Source organism: Peromyscus maniculatus, chromosome 7 (assembly GCF_049852395.1).
Source record: "Peromyscus maniculatus bairdii isolate BWxNUB_F1_BW_parent chromosome 7, HU_Pman_BW_mat_3.1, whole genome shotgun sequence".
NCBI lineage: Eukaryota > Metazoa > Chordata > Mammalia > Rodentia > Cricetidae > Peromyscus > Peromyscus maniculatus.
The window spans coordinates 43,178,666-43,202,652 of NC_134858.1; the positions used below are offsets into that span (position 1 = coordinate 43,178,666).

The 23,987-nt window shown below is 52.7% G+C and overlaps 2 protein-coding genes across 3 annotated transcripts in view; both read left to right on the top strand.

Annotated features, from left to right (window-relative positions):
• Nucleotides 1-14,814, top strand: part of Sik3 (SIK family kinase 3) — a 222,056-nt gene extending 207,242 nt beyond the window's left edge. For both annotated transcript variants that reach the window (XM_076576194.1, XM_076576195.1), the window contains 10 exons: nt 346-496; nt 1,162-1,287; nt 1,554-1,639; nt 2,028-2,137; nt 2,915-3,254; nt 4,040-4,965; nt 11,816-11,979; nt 12,679-12,811; nt 13,536-13,706; nt 14,579-14,814. In XM_076576194.1, coding sequence (XP_076432309.1) covers nt 346-496; nt 1,162-1,287; nt 1,554-1,639; nt 2,028-2,137; nt 2,915-3,254; nt 4,040-4,965; nt 11,816-11,979; nt 12,679-12,811; nt 13,536-13,693 — 2,194 coding nt within the window. In that variant the 3' untranslated portion in view covers nt 13,694-13,706; nt 14,579-14,814. The remainder of the gene's footprint in view (nt 1-345; nt 497-1,161; nt 1,288-1,553; nt 1,640-2,027; nt 2,138-2,914; nt 3,255-4,039; nt 4,966-11,815; nt 11,980-12,678; nt 12,812-13,535; nt 13,707-14,578) is intronic.
• A 6,006-nt stretch (nt 14,815-20,820) lies between these two features.
• On the top strand, nt 20,821-22,701 carry Apoa1 (apolipoprotein A1). Its single transcript, XM_006996686.4, has 4 exons — nt 20,821-20,921; nt 21,126-21,187; nt 21,378-21,531; nt 22,042-22,701. Exons 2-4 carry the CDS (start codon nt 21,133-21,135, stop codon nt 22,637-22,639), a joined length of 807 nt encoding a protein of 268 aa, XP_006996748.2. The 5' UTR covers nt 20,821-20,921; nt 21,126-21,132; the 3' UTR covers nt 22,640-22,701.
• The last annotated feature ends 1,286 nt before the right edge of the window (nt 22,702-23,987 follow it).

Sequence of the window (23,987 nt, forward strand, 5' to 3'; positions counted from 1 at the left end):
AAATAAGTGAATGACTATAAAACCCAGAGTTCTAGTACAGCCAACCCTGGCTAGACTGATGAATTGCACCCTGCTCTAGTATGTTTATAAGAACGGGATATAATTGACCCCAGGACCTCAGCAGGCCTGGGAAGTAGACTGACCTAAGGTAAGTTAGAGGTAGGAAATGAGTGCCTATAGTCCTCTGAAGGGAAACAGCCACCTCAGGAAATGCCACGAGAGTGCTGCGTGCGGGGCTCCTCATGCAGCCCACTGTCCCGGACTTCATCTGGAACAGTGGTCCTTGTGGGATTGATCAAAGCCCCCCGAGTCCTGGCTGCTAACCATCTCTTCCCATATATTCAGCTCCACCTACAAGGACTCCAACACCCTGCACCTCCCTACGGAGCGTTTCTCTCCCGTGCGCCGGTTCTCAGATGGGGCTGCGAGCATCCAGGCCTTCAAAGCTCACCTGGAAAAAATGGGGACCAACAGCAGCATCAAACAGTTACAGCAGGTAATCTATGGAGGAGCAGAGGTAACAAGGCAGGGTCCAGGACCGGGGCAGTAACTCTCTCTATGCCCTTCATGTCAGCAGCACTGAAGTGTCATCGCTTAAAACAGTGTAGCTTTCCCATGCACGTCCCTCGTATACTGCCCTCCCCAGGCTCAGACTTTCTTCCCTCCTAATGAGACTCAAATTTTCCCACAGTCTCTGTAGTCCATTGGAAAGACATTTCTGGTTTGGGTTCCACTGGGAAGCAACAGGGAGGGCACATCTAAGCAATCCTGGCATTCCCTTTGCCACACAGGGCACTAGGTCCTAGTGGACCCTGCTGCTGGACCTTGTTAACACCAAGCGTAATCTCCAGCTGGTGTGGCTCCCCGAGGAAGGAAACCTGTTTCCAGGCTGCTATGAAAGGCTAAGAGCTTCAAGTGGCGTGTGCTTCATATTTGTATGTGATTCCACACTGTCCATTCACTCAGGCACAGTGTGCCCTTGGTGTTTCCCCCTCCTGCCCATAGAGCAGAGTGTGAGGATCCCTGTCCAAGCCCATAAAGGACACTGCTCTTCTGTGGCTCAGTTGCCCATGAGACCTTGGGGCAGATCTGCCTCTGCTGAGATCACTGCATGAGGTGGGCCTGGCTGTGCCTCGTCTATACCCACTGCTTTCCCTTCAGGAGTGTGAGCAGCTGCAGAAGATGTACGGGGGACAGATTGATGAGAGAACCCTGGAGAAGACCCAGCAGCAACATATGCTGTACCAGCAGGAGCAGCACCATCAGATTCTCCAGCAGCAAATTCAAGTAGGCTCTCCCTCACTCTTTGAGTTTGGAGTTGGCTTTCGGGCTCATTAACCTGTGCATTGTGAACAGGGCTCCGGGCAAAGTGGAGTGTGAGTTCTGTTTATGAGTGACATGTTTGAGTAAAGGCAACTCAGCCCTCTGATAAAGCGCAGGAGCAAAAGTCAGAGTCACAGATGTGCCCTCTGTGTCTTCCCTTCCCAAGAACAGCTCTGATGAACTTTGCAGCTCCTGATAGTTTTCCACCCCCGCCCCCTCTTATGTTTTAGGACTCCATTTGTCCTCCTCAGCCTTCCCCACCTCTTCAGGCTGCATGTGAAAATCAGCCAGCCCTCCTCACCCACCAGCTCCAGAGGTAAATGAACCGCTGCTGCACATCCTAAGTCATTGGCTGGCCAGCATGGCGCCCTGGGGGGAGTCGTGGGAAAAACTGACTGACGTGAGCATTCACTTTGGGAGGGTCCTGGGAAAACAGGACAGTGGATTTAGAGTCAAAGGGGCTTCCTAAAATCCTGGCTGTTTGCTTAGCCGCATGCACAGAGTAAGCTAATGTCCATGGCAGGCCAGGCCAGTGGGCACTGCCTTTGTGGCACCGAAGATGGGTGGAATGAGATGTGAGCATACTTGTGGTGGCCTGCGACCATGGTTGGCTCCGCCAACTAAAAGATGTCTGTCTGTGTGCATCACTCTGGATGGCTCTGTCACCTCAGGAGGCTTATGTATCTGTTCTGTCATTTTCTAAGGTTAAGGATTCAGCCTTCAAGCCCACCCCCCAACCACCCCAACAACCATCTCTTCAGGCAGCCAAGTAATAGCCCTCCACCCGTCAGCAGTGCCATGATCTCGTCTCACGGTGAGTGGAGGCAGCCAGGAAGATAGGTCCATTATGTGCCGTGCAGGAAAAGATTTGGTCTTTTGTTTTGATTTGCTGGGTTTTTATTGTGTTTCTTGGTTGTGAAGTCTTGGGTAAATTCCTTAACTTCTGTGTACCTGTGCTTTCTCAGGAATAACAACTGTAAGCAGCACTTAATAAATCTACGTAAATCACCTGGGGCAGTAACCAATATAAAGTCCTTAATACAGGTTAACCATTATTAATATAGCTACTAAAACCCTCTCCAGTCCTCCTACCGTGTATGAAGTCTGATGAGTGTGATCCTTCAGAGACTAGCACACAGCTGTTCCTTGTCAGTCTCCTTAGCATTCTGGAAAAGCATTGGAATTGCCTCTAGGTTCTTCTGTTCAAGGTGGAGTCCTCGAATCAGAGTTGGATCTTGGGTTCTGTTCCAGAACTGGCAAATCAGAACATACAATTTAACCACTGTTCAGGGTCATTCATGTGTGTTCACATTTGGGAAGCATTGCACACACCTCTGCTACTCAAAATCCAGCTGTAGACCAGCTTTTAGGGGGAATTAGTTGGAAATACAAATTCATGGAGAATCCACTTGACCTACTGAATCATAGTTCTACAGATAGGACCTGGTGAGTGAGGTCACTTTCCTGCTAGTTCTTGGTATTGTCTTATATAGTGAGGTTTCAGAAGGTTGTTCTAGATGCTGTCTGCTGTGGACTCCCTTACTTCCACCTTGCGGGTAACCTGGGCACCCTGCTGTCCCCTTCTCTGCAGGTGCTACATCTCCCTCCCAGTTTCAAGGCTTACCCTCCCATGGTGCAATCTTTCAGCAGCAGCCTGAGAACTGTTCCCCGCCTCCCAACGTGGCACTAACCTGCTTGGGCATACAGCAGCCTAGCCAGTCCCAGCCGGTGACTATCCAGCTGCAGGAGCCGGTTGACATGCTCAGCAACCTGGCAGGGGCAGCTGCAGGCTCCGTAGGGCGGGGTATCGCCATCAGCCCCAGTGCCAGTCAGATTCAGATGCAGCACCGGAACAACCTAATGGCTACCCTCAGCTATGGGCACCGGCCCTTGTCCAAGCAGCTGAGTGCCGACAGCGCAGAGGCCCACAGGTAAGCTCCGTGCTGTTGCCCGGCCCCTGTGTAGGTGATCTGGGGAGGAAGAAGTCTCTTAGTCGAGGGAGTGAGAAGGAACAAGTGTGAGGAGTCTGTGCTCGTGTGTCACCCTTGGTAAAAGCGGCATGGTGGGCTTGGGATGAGCTTGTGAGCTGTTAGTGAGACAGGAGGTGTGCTTTCCTGATGGCCTGCAAGGAAGGTCTGCTAGAGGAATGTGGGAAGGGGTCAGTTCCCCTTGGTTCTTAGTCTAGGGTCTTTCCTTCTCTGTTGTTCTCTGGGAAACTGCTGCTCTAAAGAGCTCAGGGTATTTTGTGAGAAAGGCTAGATAGGACTGAGGTATATCTCTGCAGGTAGAGGGCTGGGTTGGCACACACCAAGCCTTGGTTTTAGTCCCAACACCGTGAAAACCAGGTGTGCCAGCCCATACCCAGAACCCCAACACTCTAGAGGTAGAGGCAGGAGGATCAGGAGTTGAAGGTCCTCCTCAGCTACATGGCAAGTGAGAGGCTAGCCTGGGCTGCATGAGACCCTATTCAAGAAACAAACCAAGGCCAGAGTGTTGCTTTCAAGACTGCTACTTACATGCCCGGTACCATAGTCTCTTCAAAGAGACTTGGATGAGCCAAGAAGGGGACAAATAGCAGTGACCGCACAAGCCTCCCTGGCCCAGCACACGTCTGTCCCGTGGGAGCTTTGTGCTACCGAAGGCTAGAGACTGTCCCCAGGGAAGCTGAGTAGTTATTGCTCACATGCCTGGTACTCACACCCTTTTGTGTCTGCAGCTTGAACGTGAACCGGTTCTCTCCTGCTAACTACGACCAGGCGCATTTACACCCCCATCTGTTTTCGGACCAGTCCCGGGGGTCCCCCAGCAGCTACAGCCCTCCAACAGCAGTGGGGTTTCCGCCAGCTCAAGCCCTGAAAGTCGCCCCACTTGACCAGTTCCCCCCTTTCCCTCCCAGCGCACATCAGCAACCACCACACTATACCACGTCAGCACTACAGCAGGCCCTGCTCTCCCCGACACCGCCAGACTATACCAGACACCAGCAGGTTCCCCACATCCTCCAAGGACTGCTCTCTCCCCGGCATTCGCTGACCGGCCACTCGGACATTCGGCTGCCTCCAGCAGAGTTTGCACAGCTCCTTAAAAGGCAGCAACAGCAGCGACAGCAGCAGCAGCAGCAGCAACAGCAGCAGCAGCAGCAACAGCAGCAGCAGCAGCAGCAAGAATACCATGAATTGTTCAGGCACATGAACCAAGGGGATGCTGGGAGCCTAGCTCCTAGCCTCGGGGGACAGAGTATGACAGAGCGCCAGGCTTTATCTTATCAAAATGCTGACTCGTACCACCACCACCACCACCACGCCAGCCCTCAGCATCTCCTACAGATCAGGGCACAAGAATGTATCTCACAGGGTCCCTCGCCCACCCCCACCCATGGGTATGCCCATCAGCCGCCACTAATGCACTCGGAAAGCATGGAAGAGGACTGTTTGTGTGAGGGAGCTAAGGCGGCCTTCGCAGACAAGAGCCCAAGCACACTGACCAAAGGTTGCCACAACAGCCCTCTGCTCTTGAGTACCGGTGGGCCCGGGGACCCTGAGTCTTTGCTGGGAACTGTGAGTCAGGCCCGGGAACTGGGGATCCATCCCTACGGACACCAGCCAGCTGCCACATTCAGTAGAAATAAGGTGCCCAGCCGAGGTAAGAGTCTCTCAAAGTAAAAGTCTTGGACAAGTCTGCCCTAAGTTAAGCATGCAGGGGCCTTAGCTTGGTTCTGCTAGTACTCACTCTGTGCTCCTAATGGGGAAGGGGGAACCCTGAGAAGACACTCAGGACCATTTTGGGGAGCAGTGAAGCTTGTAGGACGTGGCTGTTGGTAGGTAAGAAGTCACTTAAAAAATAAAATGAAAGAAGTAGACAGCACTCAGAACACGCCTGCTCACACCATGGTGTCTCAGAATCCATATAAGCCCGACTATCGTCAGAAAGCATCTGCTGTAGAGAAGACCAACAGCATTAAGGACATGTGTAAACTGTAGGGCTGAGAGTCAGAGCCCCCAGCCCTGGCCACACCCTGTCCTGACTATGAGAGCCCTAGACTCTTGGTTCTGGTTGTCCGCTTCTATGAAAGAGAAGCATGATGACCACTGGCCCTCTGTAGCATCTTGTGACGATTTGAGCATTTATATTTATACACACTGCTCATGAGAGAAAGAGAGCACTCGGTAACTGAAAGTGCAGTGTGAACTGTGTCAGGGCTGCCTTCATTCTCATCTGAAGATGAGGGTCCATCAGTGAGTTTTGTTAGCATGCTCATGTTTGCCTAGCAAAACCAGGAACGCTGTCCCCCGTGACAGTCTTTCATTTCACCCATCCTCACCACAACCATGAAGGGAATAAAGATGGTTAGATGTAACCAGAACCAGAGTCTGCCACTCTGAGCATTTCTTCCATCGTTCCCTCCCTGGAGCCGCCTGCATCTCTGCCTTGTTCTTTAAAGGCAGTGCACACAACTCGGCTCTGAGGTTAGTTAAGTCCCATGTACTGAGCAGGCGGGGAAATCGTGAGCTTAAGCAGGTTATGTGAAGACTTGATGGCTTCAGATGTCCTGGTCATATGCTCAGAGAAAAGGAAGATGTGTTGCATAACATGACAATTGAATCTTAACCTCTGGGGCAGATTGTGGCACCTAGCCTAGAGGTCTGCCCTCTGCATGCATGTCATATTCTCCGGTGGCCATAATTAGGGTGGAACTTTCTGAGCAAGTCACATGTCCAATGAGAGACACCTACCAGTGCTGGAGGTTGTGATGGAACCACGGGCAGAAACAGACCTGTCAGATGGGAGGAGGGACTCCGGCACTCAGCTAAGTGTATGTTACGGAGCAGAACCGAGATCTGGGTAGAAATCCCAGCAAAGTTTAGCTCCCTGTGGAAGACTATTAGTAGAAACTGACAGTATAGGCTGCCTGAGCAGCCTGGAAACTTCCGGTTGCTGGGTTTGTTCTAGATGAGGTGGATGGCCTTGATGGACATCTTGTGGAAGGAATCCGTGTGAGGAGAGCTTCGGATGGGCTAGCATGCCAAACCTGCGTCATGCACGGGTGCTCTCACATACAGTTCATTCTGTCATCCCTTCTCTGTGTGGTGCTGGAGCTAAACCCAGGGCCTCACACGTGCGAGGGGAGCAAGCTCCACCACTCAGCTGCACCTGGCCCATGTTTTAGTCAATGCAGTGGCCCGTTATTCCCATGAAAGCAGCCAAGACCCGAGAGGTTTAGGACTTCCCTCTGGGTCAGCTGACAAGTAGCCCCGCCACTCTGTCAGCACCCCAACAAATGCTTGACCATGTTCTGATGCAGATTACTGGAGAAGGAATAAAGCTGGAGGGGATGGTACTTCCTCTCCCTCCCCCCGCAGCCCCCAGTCGCCATGTGTTTAAGTACAATAGACGTGTTCTTCCAAAGAGACGTTCTCTGATTTCTCTTCACTCTTTCTCCCATGGGATGCTGTGTGCAGGAAGGATGGAGAGGCCTCACTCACCACTCCCCTTGGTCAGAAATGCCTCTTTAGCTACTTCCTGTCCACAGTAGGCTGAGCATGGTCAGTTCACATGCTGCGGCAGCATCAGAAGAGGGAGGGGCCGGCTCTGTAGAAGAATGGGGGGGGTCTAGAAGCTAAGTAGCACATGTACAGAGAGGACTCTGCCCTTGGGGCTGCGGGGAGAAGCACAGGAAAGAGCCAGGGGACAGTGTCTCGGGGCCATCGCACCCAGGCTTGCTTAGCTTGGAGTGCAGCCCAGGAAAGAATTAGAGAAGCTAAGGAGAAGAGCCAGAGTTTTGTCTAGGTCCAGCTTCATATTGCATGAGAATCATGTAACACTGCTCCATTCTCCTGACAGTTAAACAACTTCAGAGTGATGTCCAGGCTACCGACTGGTCCCAGTCAGGTCTCCTCCCAGGCAGAGGCTTCATTTCAGGTCCATACTGCATGTTACAGTTACTTGGTTGTCAGAGCCGTCCTTCCTTCTCGAGCTGACCAACACCCGTTACTCCCCTTCCCTCCGACCCTGTCACTCACCACCGTCACCACCACTATCCCTACAAATACCTTGTGGCCTCGAAGAGTCAAGACAGACATGTAACCCTCTAGGTTCAGTTCAGAGTTGCCCTGTCCTTCAGCCTTATCCCCCGGTGTTCCTGTGGGTGGCTCTCACCCTGTGGGGTCCTGTTTATCCCTGACCTTTTCCTCCCCGACCTTTGACGTTAGTTTTGTAGAATTTCACCTTTACTCCCACCTGTTTGCTGTTGTATCGCAGAGATGAGCTGCCCTCCCTCCTAGTATCTGTCCTCAGCAAAGCCACGTGCGTATAATTATGTGAGTTTAGGGCCCAGAGGAGTGAAGTAATGCAGCGGAGGCATTAATGGTTTGCTGGAGCCAGTGCATGCTGCTGCAGTTGCTTCAGAACCCCTTGGGGTGTGTGTGTGGGTGTGTGGGTGTGTAGGGTATGTGGGGGGGCTGTGGGGGGGTGTTGGAGGTGTTCTATTCATAAAGAGCTATCAGAAGTGGTTTGGAATGTGTGCTGTAGTTTACAGGCACAGAACTCTGGACGTATTAGCGTTTCTTAAGGGTGAATGAGCAAAGCTTACTGATGTTAGTCTAGGAAACTTAGATGCCCTCGTACCTGTGTCTGTGGTTTCCTGGTTCCCATATGTCTGTTTGCCACCAGCCAGTAGGAGGCCAGCTTGGGCAGAGCACTGAGCATGTGCTTTGTCAAAACTTTCTTCCAAATGTCCCAAGTTTCAGGGCTGGCTCTGCCCTCTACTGCCTACAGTCTCGTTGTCGTCACTTGAGAAGTGCATCCTCCTTCTACAGGGTCACAGGGCTTGAGGCTTTTGACTCCCTAAATAAATAAATACAATAGCACAACCAGTCTATACAACTTAAACTCAGAAAACCACATCCTCTTCTGAGCCCAGTCAGCGTCAGGCCTTGCAAAGTGTAAAGTGCTGACAGCCTTGGAGGGATTAAGAGGTAGGCAAACATGCTGTTTCTCATTGACTCTGAAAACCCGGTAAATAGTAAGGATGAGTCAACATTGACAGATTCAGCAGTTACGAAAGCTGCCCCGGAGTCCCCCAGGGGTGGGGTGTGCCTTGGATCCCTTGGTGCATTTTGTGCCTTACTTGTTCGGTCCCCTTCCCTCTGGACCCTCCTGGATACTGGGAGGCCTGGTCCCTGCATTATTTAAAGGCCCGTCTGTGAGCCTGCCTGGTCTTCCAGCTCCTGAAGTGGCATAAAAGGTGCCCGAGACTCTTGTCCCTTGTTCAGTCTCTTTACAGCCTCTGGTCAGCAGGTCTCATCCAAGGACTTTGAGGCTCAGCACTCTTCCTAAACTGACTTCTTTCCCTGTGGAGTCCTTGGTGTTTATCAGAGACCTTCCACCTGCCAGATAAGGGACCGTAGGATGAAGGGGAGGCCGCCTGGCTGTCAGTTTGGCGTACTCCGGTGGTGATGGACCTGGAACCTGGCTTGTGCGGCTCATTCCTGGCCCTTGCCTTCCTTCCCTTATGCCTGCTTATGGTAGCTTCCTGCCACTGTAACAAAATGCCTGAGAAGATCAGCTTATGAGGAGGAGAGATGTGGCTGAGCTTTCAGCCACCACTTGTCGTTACTGCTTTGGGGCCTGCGGTGGGGTGACACACCACAGCGAGGAGTGTGTTGGAACAAAGCTAACCTCCTTCTGGCTGGGAAGCAGAAAGGGAGTGGAGGGGGGCCCGTCTCCCAAATCCCACCCTAACTTTTGAAAACCTTGTTCTCGTTTGTATTTATTTTGTGTAGCGCAGGTGGGTGGGTTATGTCCCAGATGTTGCACAGCACTCGTGTGGAGGTCAGAGGACGAATTGCAGGAGTCACTTCTCTCCTCTCACCCTGTGGTCCCAGGGATGAAACTCAGGTCGTCAGGCTTACTGCAAGCACCTTTACACACTGAGCCATCTTGCCACCCTGAGAGAGAGGGAGGGAGGGAGGGAGGGAGAGAGAGAGAGAGAGAGAGAGAGAGAGAGAGAGCGCTTACATGCCCCTCAGAACAACTGAGGAGGTCTGTTCTCTGTTCTCTCCTTCCACCTATGGGTCCTGGGGATTGAACTCAGGCCATCAGAATTGATGGCAAATGCCTTTGCCTGCCGAACCATCTCACCAGCCATAACCTAACTTCATTCTGTCAGGGCTCTCCCTCCTAAGTTTCATTACATCCTGTCAGTGCCACATGCCAGTGACAGGGTCTTCAACACAGGTTCCCTTGGGTGACAGCTGAGATCCTTACCCCAGCAGCTCCCTATTCCCGCTCTACTGCTTCCCAGCACCACTTCTGAATGTGGGGTGCTGACCCTTCCAGTAAGCCTGCTCCCCAGCTCCTATCAGTATGTTTCATTTTCATTGGGTGTGGGTTTATTCTTTGTGATGCTTGAAGGGTCGAACATGGGTCCTACACGCACTAAGCAAGCATTTCACTGCTGAGCTGTGTTCTCAGCCCTGGATCTGGTTGGTAATCACATTTGTTGCTTCCAGATCAAAGGCTGCCACTCCGGAAAATTTAAGTTTGGGGAACTAACTTGTTTGGTGTCCCATGCTCTGGCAGCAGTCTGTGTACCCCACGGAAGCAGACACCCAGAAGGATCAGCTACCTGGCTGGAGTTTCCTTCCCCTCCTCAGGAAGCGACGAAGCTAGAGTCATGCTAGGTCTCCCCTCCCAGACTTGTGCTCATGGCCACTGTGTCGCCTCTACTTGATGGAAGAGGGAGCGCTAAACTGGACCCCCAAGAAAGCTGGTCACCTGATCCGCCAAGTGATAGCTCTTAGGTCCCGGTGGCATTTCAGGCCTGTGAGCATCACTCAGGAAGCCAGGCACAGGAGAGTTAAAAGCAGGAAAGCAGAGGCCTCAGGACTTCAAAAAGGCTGGGCAGGGACTTGGGTTTGGAGAAGCCTCATTTCTCAGATCTAAAGGATTCAAAAGAGGGAAAGAGAACAGACAGGAACACACACACACACACACACACACACACACACACACACACACACACTGAAATGCTTTCTTAACTATTTTCTTGGCTATCTAACCAGTATGTAACACTTACATCAAATTCCAAACTCATCCACTTCTCCAGAACCGGTTACTTCTCCAGACACCCTTATTTTGACACCTCATCTCCCTAATCTTTAAGAGATAAGCTCGTGGAGTCCTGCTTGACTCCTTTTGCCCACTCCTACAGCTAGACATCTAAAGAAGCCACTCATTCAGTGGTAGGCACTTCAGACCCCAGACTTTCTACTTCCAGGCAAGGCCCATTACCTCTTGCCTACATCATTTTCTAAGCACCCCCTAGATACTACCCTATAAAGATTGCACTAGTCTTTTTTTTAAATCCTTGTTCCTATTTTTATATGTGTGCATTATATGTACCTAGTACATGCACATGAGTCTTATGTGTGTATGTGTTATATGTATGTGATGCATGTGTTGTATATATGCTACATCTCAGTTTTTGTTCAAAGATTTAAAACATTAAAAAACCTCTTAGTTGTGTGCACATGGGGTCACACAGGCTATGGCCTGGGTGGGAGGTGAGAGGACAACTTTCAGGCGTTGGTTCTCTCCTTCCATTGTAGGCTGAAGGGCTCAAACTCAGGTCATTGGGGTTTTACCTGCTGAGCCGTCTCATTGGATCTTACTCAGATATTTTAAGGACTGTTACCATCAGGAGCAGGCAACAAAACTAAAACCAGTCCTGCCTCTTGGCATTTCGGGCTTTTCTCCTTCTTCCAGATGTGTGTGTGTGTGTGTGTGTGTGTGTGTGTGTGTGTGTGTGTGTGTGTGTGTGCGTGCGCGCGCGCGCGCGCGCGCATGCAGGCACATGCAGAACCATTTCTCTTACTAGGTGGGTTCTGAGGATTGAACTTGGATCATCAAGCTGGATGGCAAGTGCCTCTCTTCACTGAGCAGCTTGCTGGTCCCATTACAGTATTGCTTTATACAGTCAGTGGAGTTGAAGCCATAGAACTAGATGATGTCAAAAAAGCTGTAGGGAGTAAGGTCAAGCACAGCTATGTGTGAGCACTTCTGTGAAAGGTGAAGGAGCCACGGGCAGCATCAGAAGTGGCTCGGGAACAGGAAGGAGAGACCTGGGGTGGTGCTGAGACAGAAGCCGCATCCGTGGAGTACAGGCTGGAAGCCCTGGCAGCTCTAGAATTTTCCCTCTGTGCTGGTTTGGGAGCATAGCCCAGGCTAAGCCAGCCTAGAGGTAGGAAAAAAAGAGGATGAGCATGACCCAGCTCATGCCGGCTGGAGGAGGGAGTGTCCTAAAGAAGCTCATATCTCTGTAGGGCCTGGTATTGTCAGGCTGGCCCCAGCTCCTCTGACACCCATGCCAGCTGGCTGAGCCTGGCAGTTGGGCAGTTCTCTCTCTCATTGTCTCTTGCAAGGGGCTCCAGGGGAGTCGGCATCACTGGGAGAAGCCATGGGCCTGCTCACCCTGCTGTGCTCCTTTTCCTAGAGTCTGTCATGGGGAACTGCATGGACCGAAGTTCTCCAGGACAAGCAATGGAGCTCCCGGATCACAACGGGCTTGGGTATCCCACCCGGCCCTCGGTCAGTGAGCCTCTCCGGTCCCGGACCCTCCAGAGACACCACACGATCCAGAACAGCGACGATGCATACGTATGTCAGCCCCTCCTGCTGCTTAGAGTTGGGATGGTGCCAATCTTAACTTGAAAGCAGAACACCCCCTTCTGCCATCTCCTCAGAGTCCAGCCCTCTGCAGGCTGTGGGGACATTTCTTTGATTCTCCCTAACAGACAAGCCTTAACTCGAGTGGCATCCCAGGGTGCCCTTTGTTAGACTTAGGGTATCCAAATGTTAGACTTAGGAATCAAATGAGCTGATACCTGGGGTCTTAACCTCTCCCAGGAATCTAAACCCAAGCCCCAACCTATGAACCCTCAATTCTTGGTCCATTCCTGGCAACTGTTTTGCTGTCTCTGGCTTTCTTGAGAATTGACCTGTCAGCCAAGCCTGTCCACTAGGACACACCCAGCCGTGGTTAACGCCTAGGAGCCATCAGCCAGCCACTTGTGGCTGTTCAGATGTAACAGTGTTAAAGTCACCCAAGGTTACAAATTGATTTCTTCCACCATAACAGTTGCACTCACAGGCACCGCAGCCACCATACTACACAGGGCACCCGAGAACAGGGCTAGCACCTCAGACAGCAGTCAACAGCTCTGTGACGCAGAGGAAGGTAGTTTTGGGGTGGTGGCCCAGGACACCCTTTTCCTTAGGTTGCTGTGGAGGGAACAGGGCTCCCCTGAGAATGGCGGACTGTCTGGCAGCCTCACTGGTCCTGACATCTCTCTGCAGGTGCAGCTGGATACCTTGCCAGGAATGAGCCTGGTGGCAGGAAAGGCTCTGAGCTCGGCCCGAATGTCAGATGCCGTTCTCAGTCAGGCCTCACTCATGGGCAGCCAGCAGTTTCAGGATGGGGAGGACGAAGGTAAGGCCTTGCCAATGGGCAGCCCTGGGCAGTTCCCCAGAGGGGCCGCTCCAGACTTTTGTGGAAACGATCACTGTGTGAAGTGTTACACACAGAGTCACTCCCCACACATCTCCCTGAGCTCCCTGACTTCTGTCAGCACAGGGCCATCACAGTCCAAGTTCAGTGCTGCAGCAGGAGGCCCCTTCAGGAAGAGCTCTCTTTCTGCATCTCCTTGGAGGGTCTTCTACCCTAGTTGGACATTTCTGTGTCTCTATAGAGCCAGGGCAAGAGACCATAAATAGATGCCTGGTAATAGACAGGTCCACCCTTCCTAAGCTCTGCAGGCAAGTCTTCATCTGTGAAGACATCAAGAGAGTACCATGCATGGCCTAGCTTGTGTCTTGAGGGAGGGATGCTGGCCTCCTGCGGGTGGTGTTCATCAGTGCAATGCCCAGGAGAGAGTCCTGGCCTGGCCCTTGTGGGCGCCTTCCAGCTATCTCCCCCAACTCCAAGAAAAGGCTCCTGAGGGGTTTCTCATCTTCTCCCCCATATTGTCAGTTGGCCAAGAGGGTAGCAGAAGGGAGGGGGAGGTGGTCAGGAAGGGTCCCTCAGGTCTGAAGGGCCTGCTGTGGCCTGGGTCCGAGCAGGAATAAGGCTGGGTTTGCTAGGCAAGTGCCTCCTCTCTCCTGCCCCACTTATTCTCCCCGCTTACCGATCCCATGTGTTCTTTTTGGTCTTGCAGAGTGTGGGGTGAGTCTGGGAGGTCACGAGCATCCAGGCCTGAGTGATGGCAGCCAGCACTTAAACTCCTCCCGATATCCATCTACGTGTGTTACAGACATCCTGCTCAGCCACAAGCACCCCGAGGTCTCCTTCAGCATGGAGCAGGCCGGCGTGTAGCAGGATATGGAGAGTGAGTGCCTGCCTGGTCAGGGCCCAGGCAGCCCCATGGCCCACTGCCAGCCCCCGCCCCCGCCCCCGCCCGATCCCTTCAGCGTGTTCATTCCATGTGTGGTACCTGGTGAACTTGAGTATCTCTCTTTCCATGCATCTGCCTGCTTTTTTCATTAAGTCCTATGTTAGTTTTGAGGTGGGCTGAGGTTTTTATTATAGAGAAAAGGTACATGGCCCACCTTGTGTAACAGATGCTATGGCCCTTATGAGATCCAGTGAGCTACAGTTGCGAAGGACAGAAGCCAGTGACCTTTGGCTAGCACACTAAGAAAGAGAGCTAATCTTACACTCCTTCCTGAAGGGTGAAACCCAACCAAAGAACACAGATCCAGCCATGCTCCTTCATTGGTTGTTTCTGTTGTGTTGTTTTGGCGTTTGGGGGCCGGGCCTAGAAGCCAGGGCTAGGCAAGCACTCTACCACAGAACCCCAGCCCCAGCCCCAGCCCCAGCCCCAGCCAGCCTTTGTAAGAAGTAAACAAAGGATATATAGTCTGAGGTCCATGCTGAAAAGGTGGCGGCCCGGCTGGCACTGACGGCTCAGTGCAGGCCATGTGGATGGTACTGGGAGCTCTGCCTCTGCAGAGACAAAGACCCGAGGGAAGTGAAGCCACAGGCGGCGGTGTGGCAGAGCCTCGGTGTGGCAAGGCTTGGACAGTGACACCTAAAGCAGACTTCACTGAGGGCCTTGGGCCGTGTGGCTTGCTGGTCAAGCACATGCATGGCACACGCAGGACCTTGAGTTCCAGCCCCAGTACCGTTAGAAAGGGTTGGGAAGTGCACTTGAAGAGTCCGGTCACGCTCCTTCAAAGCCGTCCTGTGTCTGCTTCACAGATGTGTACACAGCTCGAGCAGCAGCAGGAGGAGGAGGCTGATTCTAAACCACCAGTGTCCAGCAGCATCGCACCACTTTGCCATCTCTGTCTCCGCCAGAACAGTCGCGCTCCTTTCCCCACACTGGGCACCAGTAGGCCGTCGTTTGGGTTGTGAGGGGCCTTTGCCATGATTGCTTGTGTGACCAAGGCACCAAGGAAATAAACGGGAAATCCGTGTTCTCCATCTTTCGTGAACCGGCATCTGGTGTGCTTGAGTTGAGTCTCTGGTGTTTGGAGGTTTGCTTGTATTTTGTTTCGGGAATTTTCCTTTGGAGATGATTTGCTTCTCTTCCTCCCCCTCCCCTCCTATCCTAAGCTAGCTTTCTCTCTCTCTTTCTCTCTCTTGGTATTGTTTTCTCCTTTCCATTTCTGAGGCAGAGGAGCCAGCGGTTAGTATTCAGGGGCTGAACCTCACTCAGGACCCTCCCTCCCTTCCACAGCCTTTGTGCAGACCAGCCTCTCTCCCTCCGCTCCAGTCTGCCAGGAACAAATGCTAGAGCGGAGCTCAGTGGTGGAGAGAGAGAGTAAAAGAGAAAAAGAAACCTGAGCCTGGAATCTGGCACAGTCTCCTGCTGGGCTCTCCTAGAACCCTATCTGGCCCAGCAGAATTCCATCCGAACCCAGCGTGGGCTGAACGGCCTGCTGCTGAAGGTTGCCAACCAGGGTGGCTCAGTGTGGACCCCTCTGTGTGTGGCTCTGCGCCCCTCCAGCTGCCGTCCGACGGGTCGCCCCTCGTGAGTGAGCACCCCGCAGTGGTGCTCCGTGCTGTTGGTGTGGCTTTCATTCTTACTCTGCTGCGTTGAAAAAAGGGCCGTTGGTCCGTCCATGTGCGCATATATATGAGTGTGTATATATGCCCCTCCCTTCCCGCCTCGTTGTCCCAGACAAGAATAGGAGGTTGTGTGGAGTCCCTTAACCTCCTCCTCTCCCTGGCATCTTTGGCCCCTACACTTTAATTCTTGATCATGTAGGAATTGTTTTTGGTAAATGTTGATATTATTGTTATTATTGTTATTATTAATAAAGACAAAAAGAATTTTTGTTTAAAAGAGTAATGTTTAGCCAGATTCTGTGCTATTGAACTGTGGCTTGCACCTTCTCTTTAAAGCGTCCTCCTTGGCATTGGCATCGTGAGCCACTCTCCTGTGCCATCGACGGAGCAGTGGCCTCCCTTCCCCCACCGAAGCCGCGCATACGCAATAGCTAGTGTTTATGTCATTAGCTTTCTCTCTCTGCTGATAGAAACCAAAGTCTCCTCTGCAGCCGGGGGCCAAGCGAGGTCTTGTTCTCTCCTGGTCTTCAAAAACAGCCAGGAGTGGTCCCTGTTCTGACTCTTAGCCCGCATTTCTGAGAACCAGAGGCCTCCAGCCTCTGCATTCGCTCAGAAGGAAGCAGCCGCCTGGCATGGCATCCGGATGTTGCCAGCAGGGTCCCCGCCTGGCTTACCCTTCTCCACTGACACCGGCAGCTTGCTTCCAAGCCCACTGTCCCTTGAGTGGATTTGTTTTCAATGCAGGAGCTTTGCTAGGGACCCGTTCCATGGTCCCATACCCTCCAGTCTCCCCTCCACTTCATGAGATCACCAGTTACTCACCAGAAGTCTGACTTCCCAAGAAAGCCTGAAGAGCCGTCGTCGTCGTTGGCTTCTGAGCTCAGTCCAGCTGTGATGTCCCGGGCACGCCCTGCTGCTCCGCATGCTCAGCCTGACCTGTTTACATGGTACTGGATTGATGGAAGAGCAGACGCCACCCTCCAGAGCCACCCAGATGGAAGCCAGTGAGCCTGCTAACCGTGCCATCTTGCAAACTATTTTCAAGATCACCATTGCTTTATATTGTAGTAACCAATATGCGCAATATATGTTGAATGTATATGAATATACTTTGCTATTTCTGTTCTTTGAAAATGTAAAAAGTATTTTTTTCTTTCTCATTTCTGTTAAACTTTAAAAAAAAAAAAAAAAAAAAAAAAAAGCTTAAAAAAATCTCCAGATTCAAGTTGCTAAGACATTTTGTCCTTGTTTGTGTGGGACATTTACAACTTAGTAACTTGGTTGGACAGTAGGAGGTTGTGGAAATAAAAACCTTATTATGTTCTAATGCTGATGTGTTGTTTGCCTTACAGTTCAGAGTCTAGCTGGGAGAAGCACATGGGGTGGAGTGGAGGGACACGGGAATCTGGAGAAATCCCCAGGCCTGGGGTGGGGCTTTGAGTGGCATTCTCTCACCTTGCCTTCTGAGTCTGGCAAGTCAACCTCACACTGTGTCCCAGACATCCATGTGGACTCTAACCCCTCAGAAGAGACACGTGTGTGTTTGCAGAGTCGGGTGGAAAATGGATTCCTTGAGTTGACCCTGGCTGGACCTCAGTCAGCTGGGTGATGTGGTACTCAAGCATGGGACAGAAAGGGACTTTTCCTATTGTTTTCCTCTGTCTGTGCCTGGATTCCAGGACAGGGCAGAATTCCCAACAGGTCCCAGGCCCAGCTGAGAGAGCTAAAGTCTTGTGAGAAGACAGCTCAATGACTTTGGGAATATCAGTCGTTTAGAGAGAGAGAGAGGGGCTGGAAGGATGGCTCAGTGGTTAAGATCACCAACTTCTCACGACTCACACCACCTAGAACTCCAGTTCTAAGGGATCCGACACGTTCCACCTGTAGACAGATAGCATGCGCTATACAGATAAAAAAAAAATATTTCAAGGGGGGCACATGGGAAAGCCTTGGAGCCCCAAATTGCAATGGGGTTGCCCAGAGCAGAGGCTGCCATCTCAGGTGTACCCCTGGGAGTCCTGAAGTTGTGCAGGTACATACTCCCAGAAGGGGCTGGCACCAGTGGAAGTCTGTGCCTTCCTGTGACCCTTTGCCAGTCTGGGAGCCTTTAGTGTACCAATATCATTCATCCACCAAATGTTTGGTGAGTCTCTGGTGCCAGGCCCAGCAGAGGACAGAGTCCCTGCACCGCCCTGTGCAGATGAGCTGATGTGTTGAGACAGACGTTGTGAAATGGGCCACATTCACTGCACCTGAAGCTGCCAGCTCTTCCACAAGTGTTAGGGGGATCCTAAGCCAGCACCGGCCCAATTCACAAGTCAGTGTGGAGGCTCCCAAGATGAGGGAGGGGTGGTCACAGTAGAAACTGTTCTGATGGGTACTGTCTCCACTCCCTAGTCCAACCCTGGGCACCCTAACCTCTAACAGTGGCCAACCCCAGTCTGAATCGACGGTGACCCCATTTTATTATTGATCTGTCCAGAAGGACTTCCTGTCCAGAATAGTAAGGCGCTATTTAGACTAGTTTAAGCCAACTGTCTTGTGATAGAGTGACAGACCCTTAGCAAGTAAGTATGAAGAGGGTAGGAAAGAAGAGTGAGCATGGTGGTGTAAACCTGTTACCTCAGCACAGAAAGCCAACGCAGGATTGCTCCACTTGAGACCAGCCTGGGCTACATACCAAGACAGAAACACACTTACGTAGTAATTGCTTGTCCCAGACTTCTGTACTCTGATGCCTTGGATTCCAGTCTCTGAGCCAGGCATGCCCCTGCAAAGAATATGAAGGCCTCAGAAGTCAAGAAGCCACCATCACAGAACTAGAAGCCACACCCGATTCCCAGCCTCACTGGCACCATCTCAAGGCTGAGGGACAAGAATGGCCTTAGCAGCTCTGAGCTGCAGGTTTCTGACAGGCAGATTACCAAGGGAGAAAACCTGGCCTCCAGCCTTACCGGATGTCTTAACTGAAAGCAAGTTGAGGGCCACAGAACTGAGCAAATGTTAGGCTCAATTAGTTAGCCACCATGATTTCAGGAAGGTAAGGCTGGAGAGCAGGCTGGCGGCCAACAGGTAAGCTGCTCAGATTCCTGGCCCCTCCCCTGCAATGATCTAGGAAGCTACTCCTGTGGGGGCGGCCTCCATCCTTCTCTCAAGCAGGCCACCCCCCCCCCCCCCCCCGCATGCTCTCACAGATGTAGGGGACTGGGTTTGTCCTAGAAAAGATGTCCTGCATCACAGTGCCTGGAAGCCAGGCACTTGCCCGGCTCCGTTTCTGCTGCCAGCCTCTGGGGTCACAGGCTTTGGCCTAGTAATGCAAATGTGTCCGTGGCAGTGAAATCAGGATTCTGGGACACAGAACACTTGCCGTTTACTGCTGGTCACCTTTCAACAGTTTTGTGCACATGTTTGAGTTTCATGGTTAACACAACACAAACATAGCTCTAGAGTTCCGAAGTTCAAACCATGGCTAAGAGCACGGCAGAGTGGTGTTCCCTCTGAAAACGCTTGGCAGAGTTTTCATTCAGGAAAATGAGTACCTTCGATTCGCTTCCTCCAGCATCCATGGATGGGCAGCCAATACATACCCCTTGGCTCATCGCCCCGCCAGCACTCACATCGTTCTAACCCTTGTTCCTGTCCTCAAGTTTTTCCGTGGCTTTGGCCCTCCAGCCTCCTCTTGCATATTGAAGGACCCCTGTGATTACTCTGTCCTGTGGATGATATCCCAGGCCAGCGTTCACCGTAAGTCATCAAACATTAATCACATTTGCCACGGTAGACAACAGGCACAGGATCCTGGCATTAGAAAGTGCACACACATCTCCTCCATCCTGTCTTTCTGCTTCCCACACAGTGACTGGGGTCCTAACGAAGGCACGGCGTGTTCTGTCATTATCTCCACTTAGCAGATAAGAAACCCCAGGGTGCGGGTTATGTAACTGTCCAGGTCATCCTGAGAATAAGCAGCAGAGAGCCAGGTTCAAACCAAGGTTCTCTCTGGTTCCAAAGCCTCCTGGGATAGGAGTGGCCTGGAACCCAGCCACTCCCAGAGCTGGTAGAGACTCTTGGCTGGTTTCTAGAGAGTCGGGGAGTTTCCTGGGGAGATAGGCAGAGTGCATGCCTTCCCTGGGTCCCAAGTGCAGAGACCTGGGCTCAAGGTCCATCCGTGCCCTGCCTCTAAGGCGAGAGATGAGAGATCCAGCAAATCCCTTCCACCCTAGCAACTTCATCTAGAAGCAACTTCATAGATGAGGCCCAAACAGATGGTCTCAAAAGTTCCTCTTAGCTCGGAAATTCACAGGTTCCATGGTGAGGTTTCATGGATGACCGAGTTTTTTAAGATAGTCTCATGTAGCCCAGGCTGACCTCACACTTGCTATGTAGAGAAGGCTGATTTTGAACCCTTGTGCAAGGATTGAAGACATGGGCCACCATAGTCAGCGCACTAAGCCCAGCTACCCAGCTCTCCCATACTGGGAATTGAACCTAGGCCCTCACTGCTCTGGGGAGACATATCATCATTGAACTGCATCAGCCCCTTTTGGTGGTCATCGTAGATGGTGAGGTTGTCTTTGGAGGGGAGGCTGGGTAACATCTACACATAACAGAAACCTTGGCAGCTCTAAGGTCTGGGATAAAACAATGGTAGACTCCTTGACTAGCATGTGCAAGGCCTTGGTTTCCATCCCCCGCAAAACACACACACACACACACACACACACACACACACACACACACACATTTTAAAGCTAGGCTTGGTGCCATTATTCTAGCGCTTGGAAGGATGAGGCAGGATATCCTGAGTTGGAGGCAGGCTTGAGCTACACAGAAAGACCTTGTCTCCAAAAGGAAGAGAGGGAAGGAGAGAGAAGGAGGGAGCTGACGACTCCATGTTGGTCTCACGTCTTCCGAAGTGTCAGAGGGGTCTTCACCCTCAGCCTGGGGCCCCGAGTCCCTCTGTATTTCACCCAGGCCGTTTCCTGGCACCTCAGCTCTTCTCGGATTTAGAGTTGGGAGGCCTAGCAGGCAGGTATGTGGCATCTGGAGAGAGGCATACCCTACCAGGGGGACCAGGCCGAGGTGGAAGGATCAACTCCTTGTAATGCAAGGAGACTCTGGGGTGGGGGTGTACAGAGTGCAGGAGCCCAAAGTTCCCTCCCCCCACCCTGCTCCAGGCTCAGAGGGCAGTAGGAACACATGGGTACAGGAAGAGGAGGGTGCAGCTGCCTTAACCCTGGGGACCCCCCCCCCAGTCTGCAATCACTCCCTTGCTGCCCTGAACCCTTGATCCCAGCTCTGGAGCCCCCGCAGCTTCCTGTTTGCCCACTCTGTTTGCCCGGCCTCAGGAACACAGCTGATCCTTGAACTCTAAGTTCCACATCGTCAGGACAAGCAAGCAGAGACGGGTCCAGGGTTGGGCTTATCAGCCTTCCAGCCCAGCCCCTGCCTACAGACATAAATAGGCTGGCGAAGAAGAGCCGGCCACTCCAAGAGAGAGAGAGAGAGACGGCTGGAGAGCTCCAGGGAGGTAAGTGCTGCTACCTGCCCCAGGCTACTCTGGCTCCCTAGGGCCTCCCACCTGATGCTCCACTCTGTCCAAATCCACTCTGTGGGTATCTGGGACCTTCTCTCACTCTAGATCCTTCTCCTTCCCCTGGCTTGAACGTGGGGTGCAAGCGTGGGGCTTCTATGGGAGCGCTCCCCTTCAGGCGCAGCAATTCTGTTTCTTCAGGTCACCCATGCCCTTCAGGATGAAAGCTGTGGTGCTGGCCGTGGCTGTGCTCTTCCTGACGGGTAGGTGCCACCGACCCGGGGAGTGACCCGGGGAGGGCAGAGTGGGCTTCGGCTTGGGCCTCTGTGGCTCACCTTCCTGGCCACAGAGAACAGAATGCTCTCTGGTCTTCTCCCTGACTCCAACAAGTCTGACACTTCAGCTCAGACCCCAGCAGAACTGGCATGACATGGGTCTCCCCTCCGTCCCCAGGGAGCCAGGCTCGGCACTTCTGGCAGCAGGATGACCCCCAGACCTCCTGGGACAGAGTGAAGGATTTCGCCACTGTGTATGTGGATGCCATCAAAGACAGCGGCCGAGATTATGTGTCCCAGTTCGAAAGTTCCGCCTTGGGCCAACAGCTGGGGTAAGGAAGGACCCAGGCTGGGGCCTGGAGCAGGGCAAGGGCTGTCCATCCAGGGTGGGCAGAGAGGCCCGTGAGAAGATGCTGTAACTGAACCGGTCAAATCTTCACCTGCTCTTCCACCATTTGCTCACCATGGCAGGTTCCAATGGAGGCATAGGGATGGGATTCACCTGGAGGGTGGGTAGCCACAGCCCCCTCCCACCCCCTCCCACCCCTGCTTTCTGCCTATGAGTTCAAAATTCCCTTTCCCTGGGCAACCCCCAGTCAGCCAGCAGAGAAAGGGAACTGGCCTGGCAACAGGCACCAAACCCATCCGTGTCCTTGGTACCTCAGGCTGTGTGTGCAGACGGATGTGGAAGGAGGGTATAGAGAATTAGGGGGCGCGAGTTCTGGGAAAGTAGGAACATAGCAACAGCACGTTCAGGATCCAGGACTACCCCCCGACCCCGAGACGTGCAGCAGTGCAGGATGCCCGGGGCCATCTCTCAGTGGCTCTCTCTCCTCCTCCAGCCTGAAACTCGTGGACAACTGGGACACCGTGGGCACAACCGTTGGTCGCCTGCAGGAACAGCTGGGCCCGGTGACTCAGGAGTTCTGGAGTAACCTGGAAAAGGACACAGATTGGCTGCGGGAGGAGATGAACAAGGACCTGGAGGAGGTGAAGAAACAGGTGCAACCCTATCTGGACCAGTTCCAGACCAAGTGGCAGGAGGAGATGGAGCACTACCGCCAGAAGGTGGGGCCCCTGGGCGCCGAGCTGCGCGAAGGCGCGCGCCAGAAGCTGCAGGACCTGCAGGAGAGGCTAGTCCCGGTGGGCGAGGATATTCGCGACCGCATGCGCACTCACGTCGACGCTCTGCGCTCAAATCTGTCGCCCTACAGCGACAAGATGCGGGAGCGCCTGGCCCAGCACCTGGCCAAGCTCAAGGACAGCACTACCCTGGCCGAGTACCGTACCAAGGCCAGCAATCACCTGCAGACTCTCAGTGAGAAGGCCAAACCCGCTCTGGAGGACCTGCGCCAGGGCCTCACGCCTATGCTGGAGAGCTTCAGGGCCACCATCATGGGATGGATCGACGAAACCAGCAAGAGGCTGAGCACCCAGTGAGGCGCCTACCTCTGCTCCCTACCCCTACATTGGTTTTCTTACAATAAACCTTTCCAACGTGGGATGGCTTCTTTCTTTGGGAGACACAGGGAGAGAGCTCAAGGGCTATTCAGGGACGTGGGGACATGGTGCTGCAGCGGGGATTCTTTCATACAGGACTCCTCAGCTCTCCAAGCTCACTCAAGCTGGCCTCATGGCTGGTTAAGAGTGTGAGACAGGGCTGGAGAGATGGCTCAGAGGTTAAAGAGCACTGACTGCTCTTCCAGAGAGCCTGAGTTCAAGTCCCAGCAACCACACGGTGGCTCACATCATCTATAATAAGATCTGGTGCCCTCTTCTGGTGTGCAGGCATACATGCAGGCAGAACACTGTATATATAATAAATAAACAAATATTTAAAGTGTGAGTGTGAGACAGGATTCCTGTCCTAAAAAGGCTAGGAGGGAAATAGATGGCCAGGAGCCCCTTGAAAAGTGCCCCCACAGAGGCTCCAACTACTAGTGTTATAGCCCAGATTGAGAGTGGCTTTGAGAGGCCCGGTTTCCTGTGCCAGAAGTAGTGTTTCCAGGTGGGGTCCACCTGGGCAAAGGATGTGAACATCTTCCACTCCCTAGAGCCAGGGTCCCTCAAGGAGTCAGAGACTTGAGGTATTGGACAAGTGCAAATGAAATGCCTGGAGCTTAACCCTCTCTCATTCACGAACCCCAAACCCCCCAGCAAACACTTGTCTTTTTCTTTCCCTCTGGAAAGACCCCCACGCTATCATCTCCCCAGAAACTGACCCTCTGTGAAAGGCATCTGTCCCAGCGGCTGCAACCAGTCGACCTGCCAGTTGGGCAAAAATCACTTCATGATGCTGATCCCCACAATTATTAGCAAGGCCTTCATAGCCATCTCCAGATCTCGAATGACGGCCTTTACTTCTGTGTCAGCTGGGGAAGATGCAGTTCTAAGTCACCGAAGGAAAGGTGGGACAGGATGTGTGGCAGCGCACACCTTTAGTCCCCGCACTCCAGGGGCAGAGCCAGGCAGATCTCTGCAACTTCGAGGCCAGTCTGGTCTACAGAGCCAGGACAGCCAGAGCAACACAGAGAAACCCTGTCTTGAAAAACAAAACAAACCATTAGAGTGGGCTGGTAAGGTGGATCATCAGGTGGAGGCAATTGCCACCAAGCCCGAGGACCTGAATTCAGTCCTTGGGAGTCACTCCCTAACACACACACACACACACACACACACACACACACACACACACACACACACACACACACACAGAGAGAGAGAGAGAGAGAGAGAGAGAGAGAGAGAGAGAGAGAGAGAGAGAAGTGTAATTTAAAATCTTAGTACA

Excerpts from the sequence above, each read along its gene's own strand:
- Apoa1 (XM_006996686.4), top strand. The coding sequence starts at position 21,133 with ATGCCCTTCAGGATGAAAGCTGTGGTGCTGGCCGTGGCTGTGCTCTTC. Across the intron at positions 21,188-21,377 it reads GGCTGTGCTCTTCCTGACGG|GGAGCCAGGCTCGGCACTTC; the intron begins GTAGGTGCCACC and ends CTCCGTCCCCAG. Across the intron at positions 21,532-22,041 it reads GCCTTGGGCCAACAGCTGGG|CCTGAAACTCGTGGACAACT; the intron begins GTAAGGAAGGAC and ends CTCCTCCTCCAG.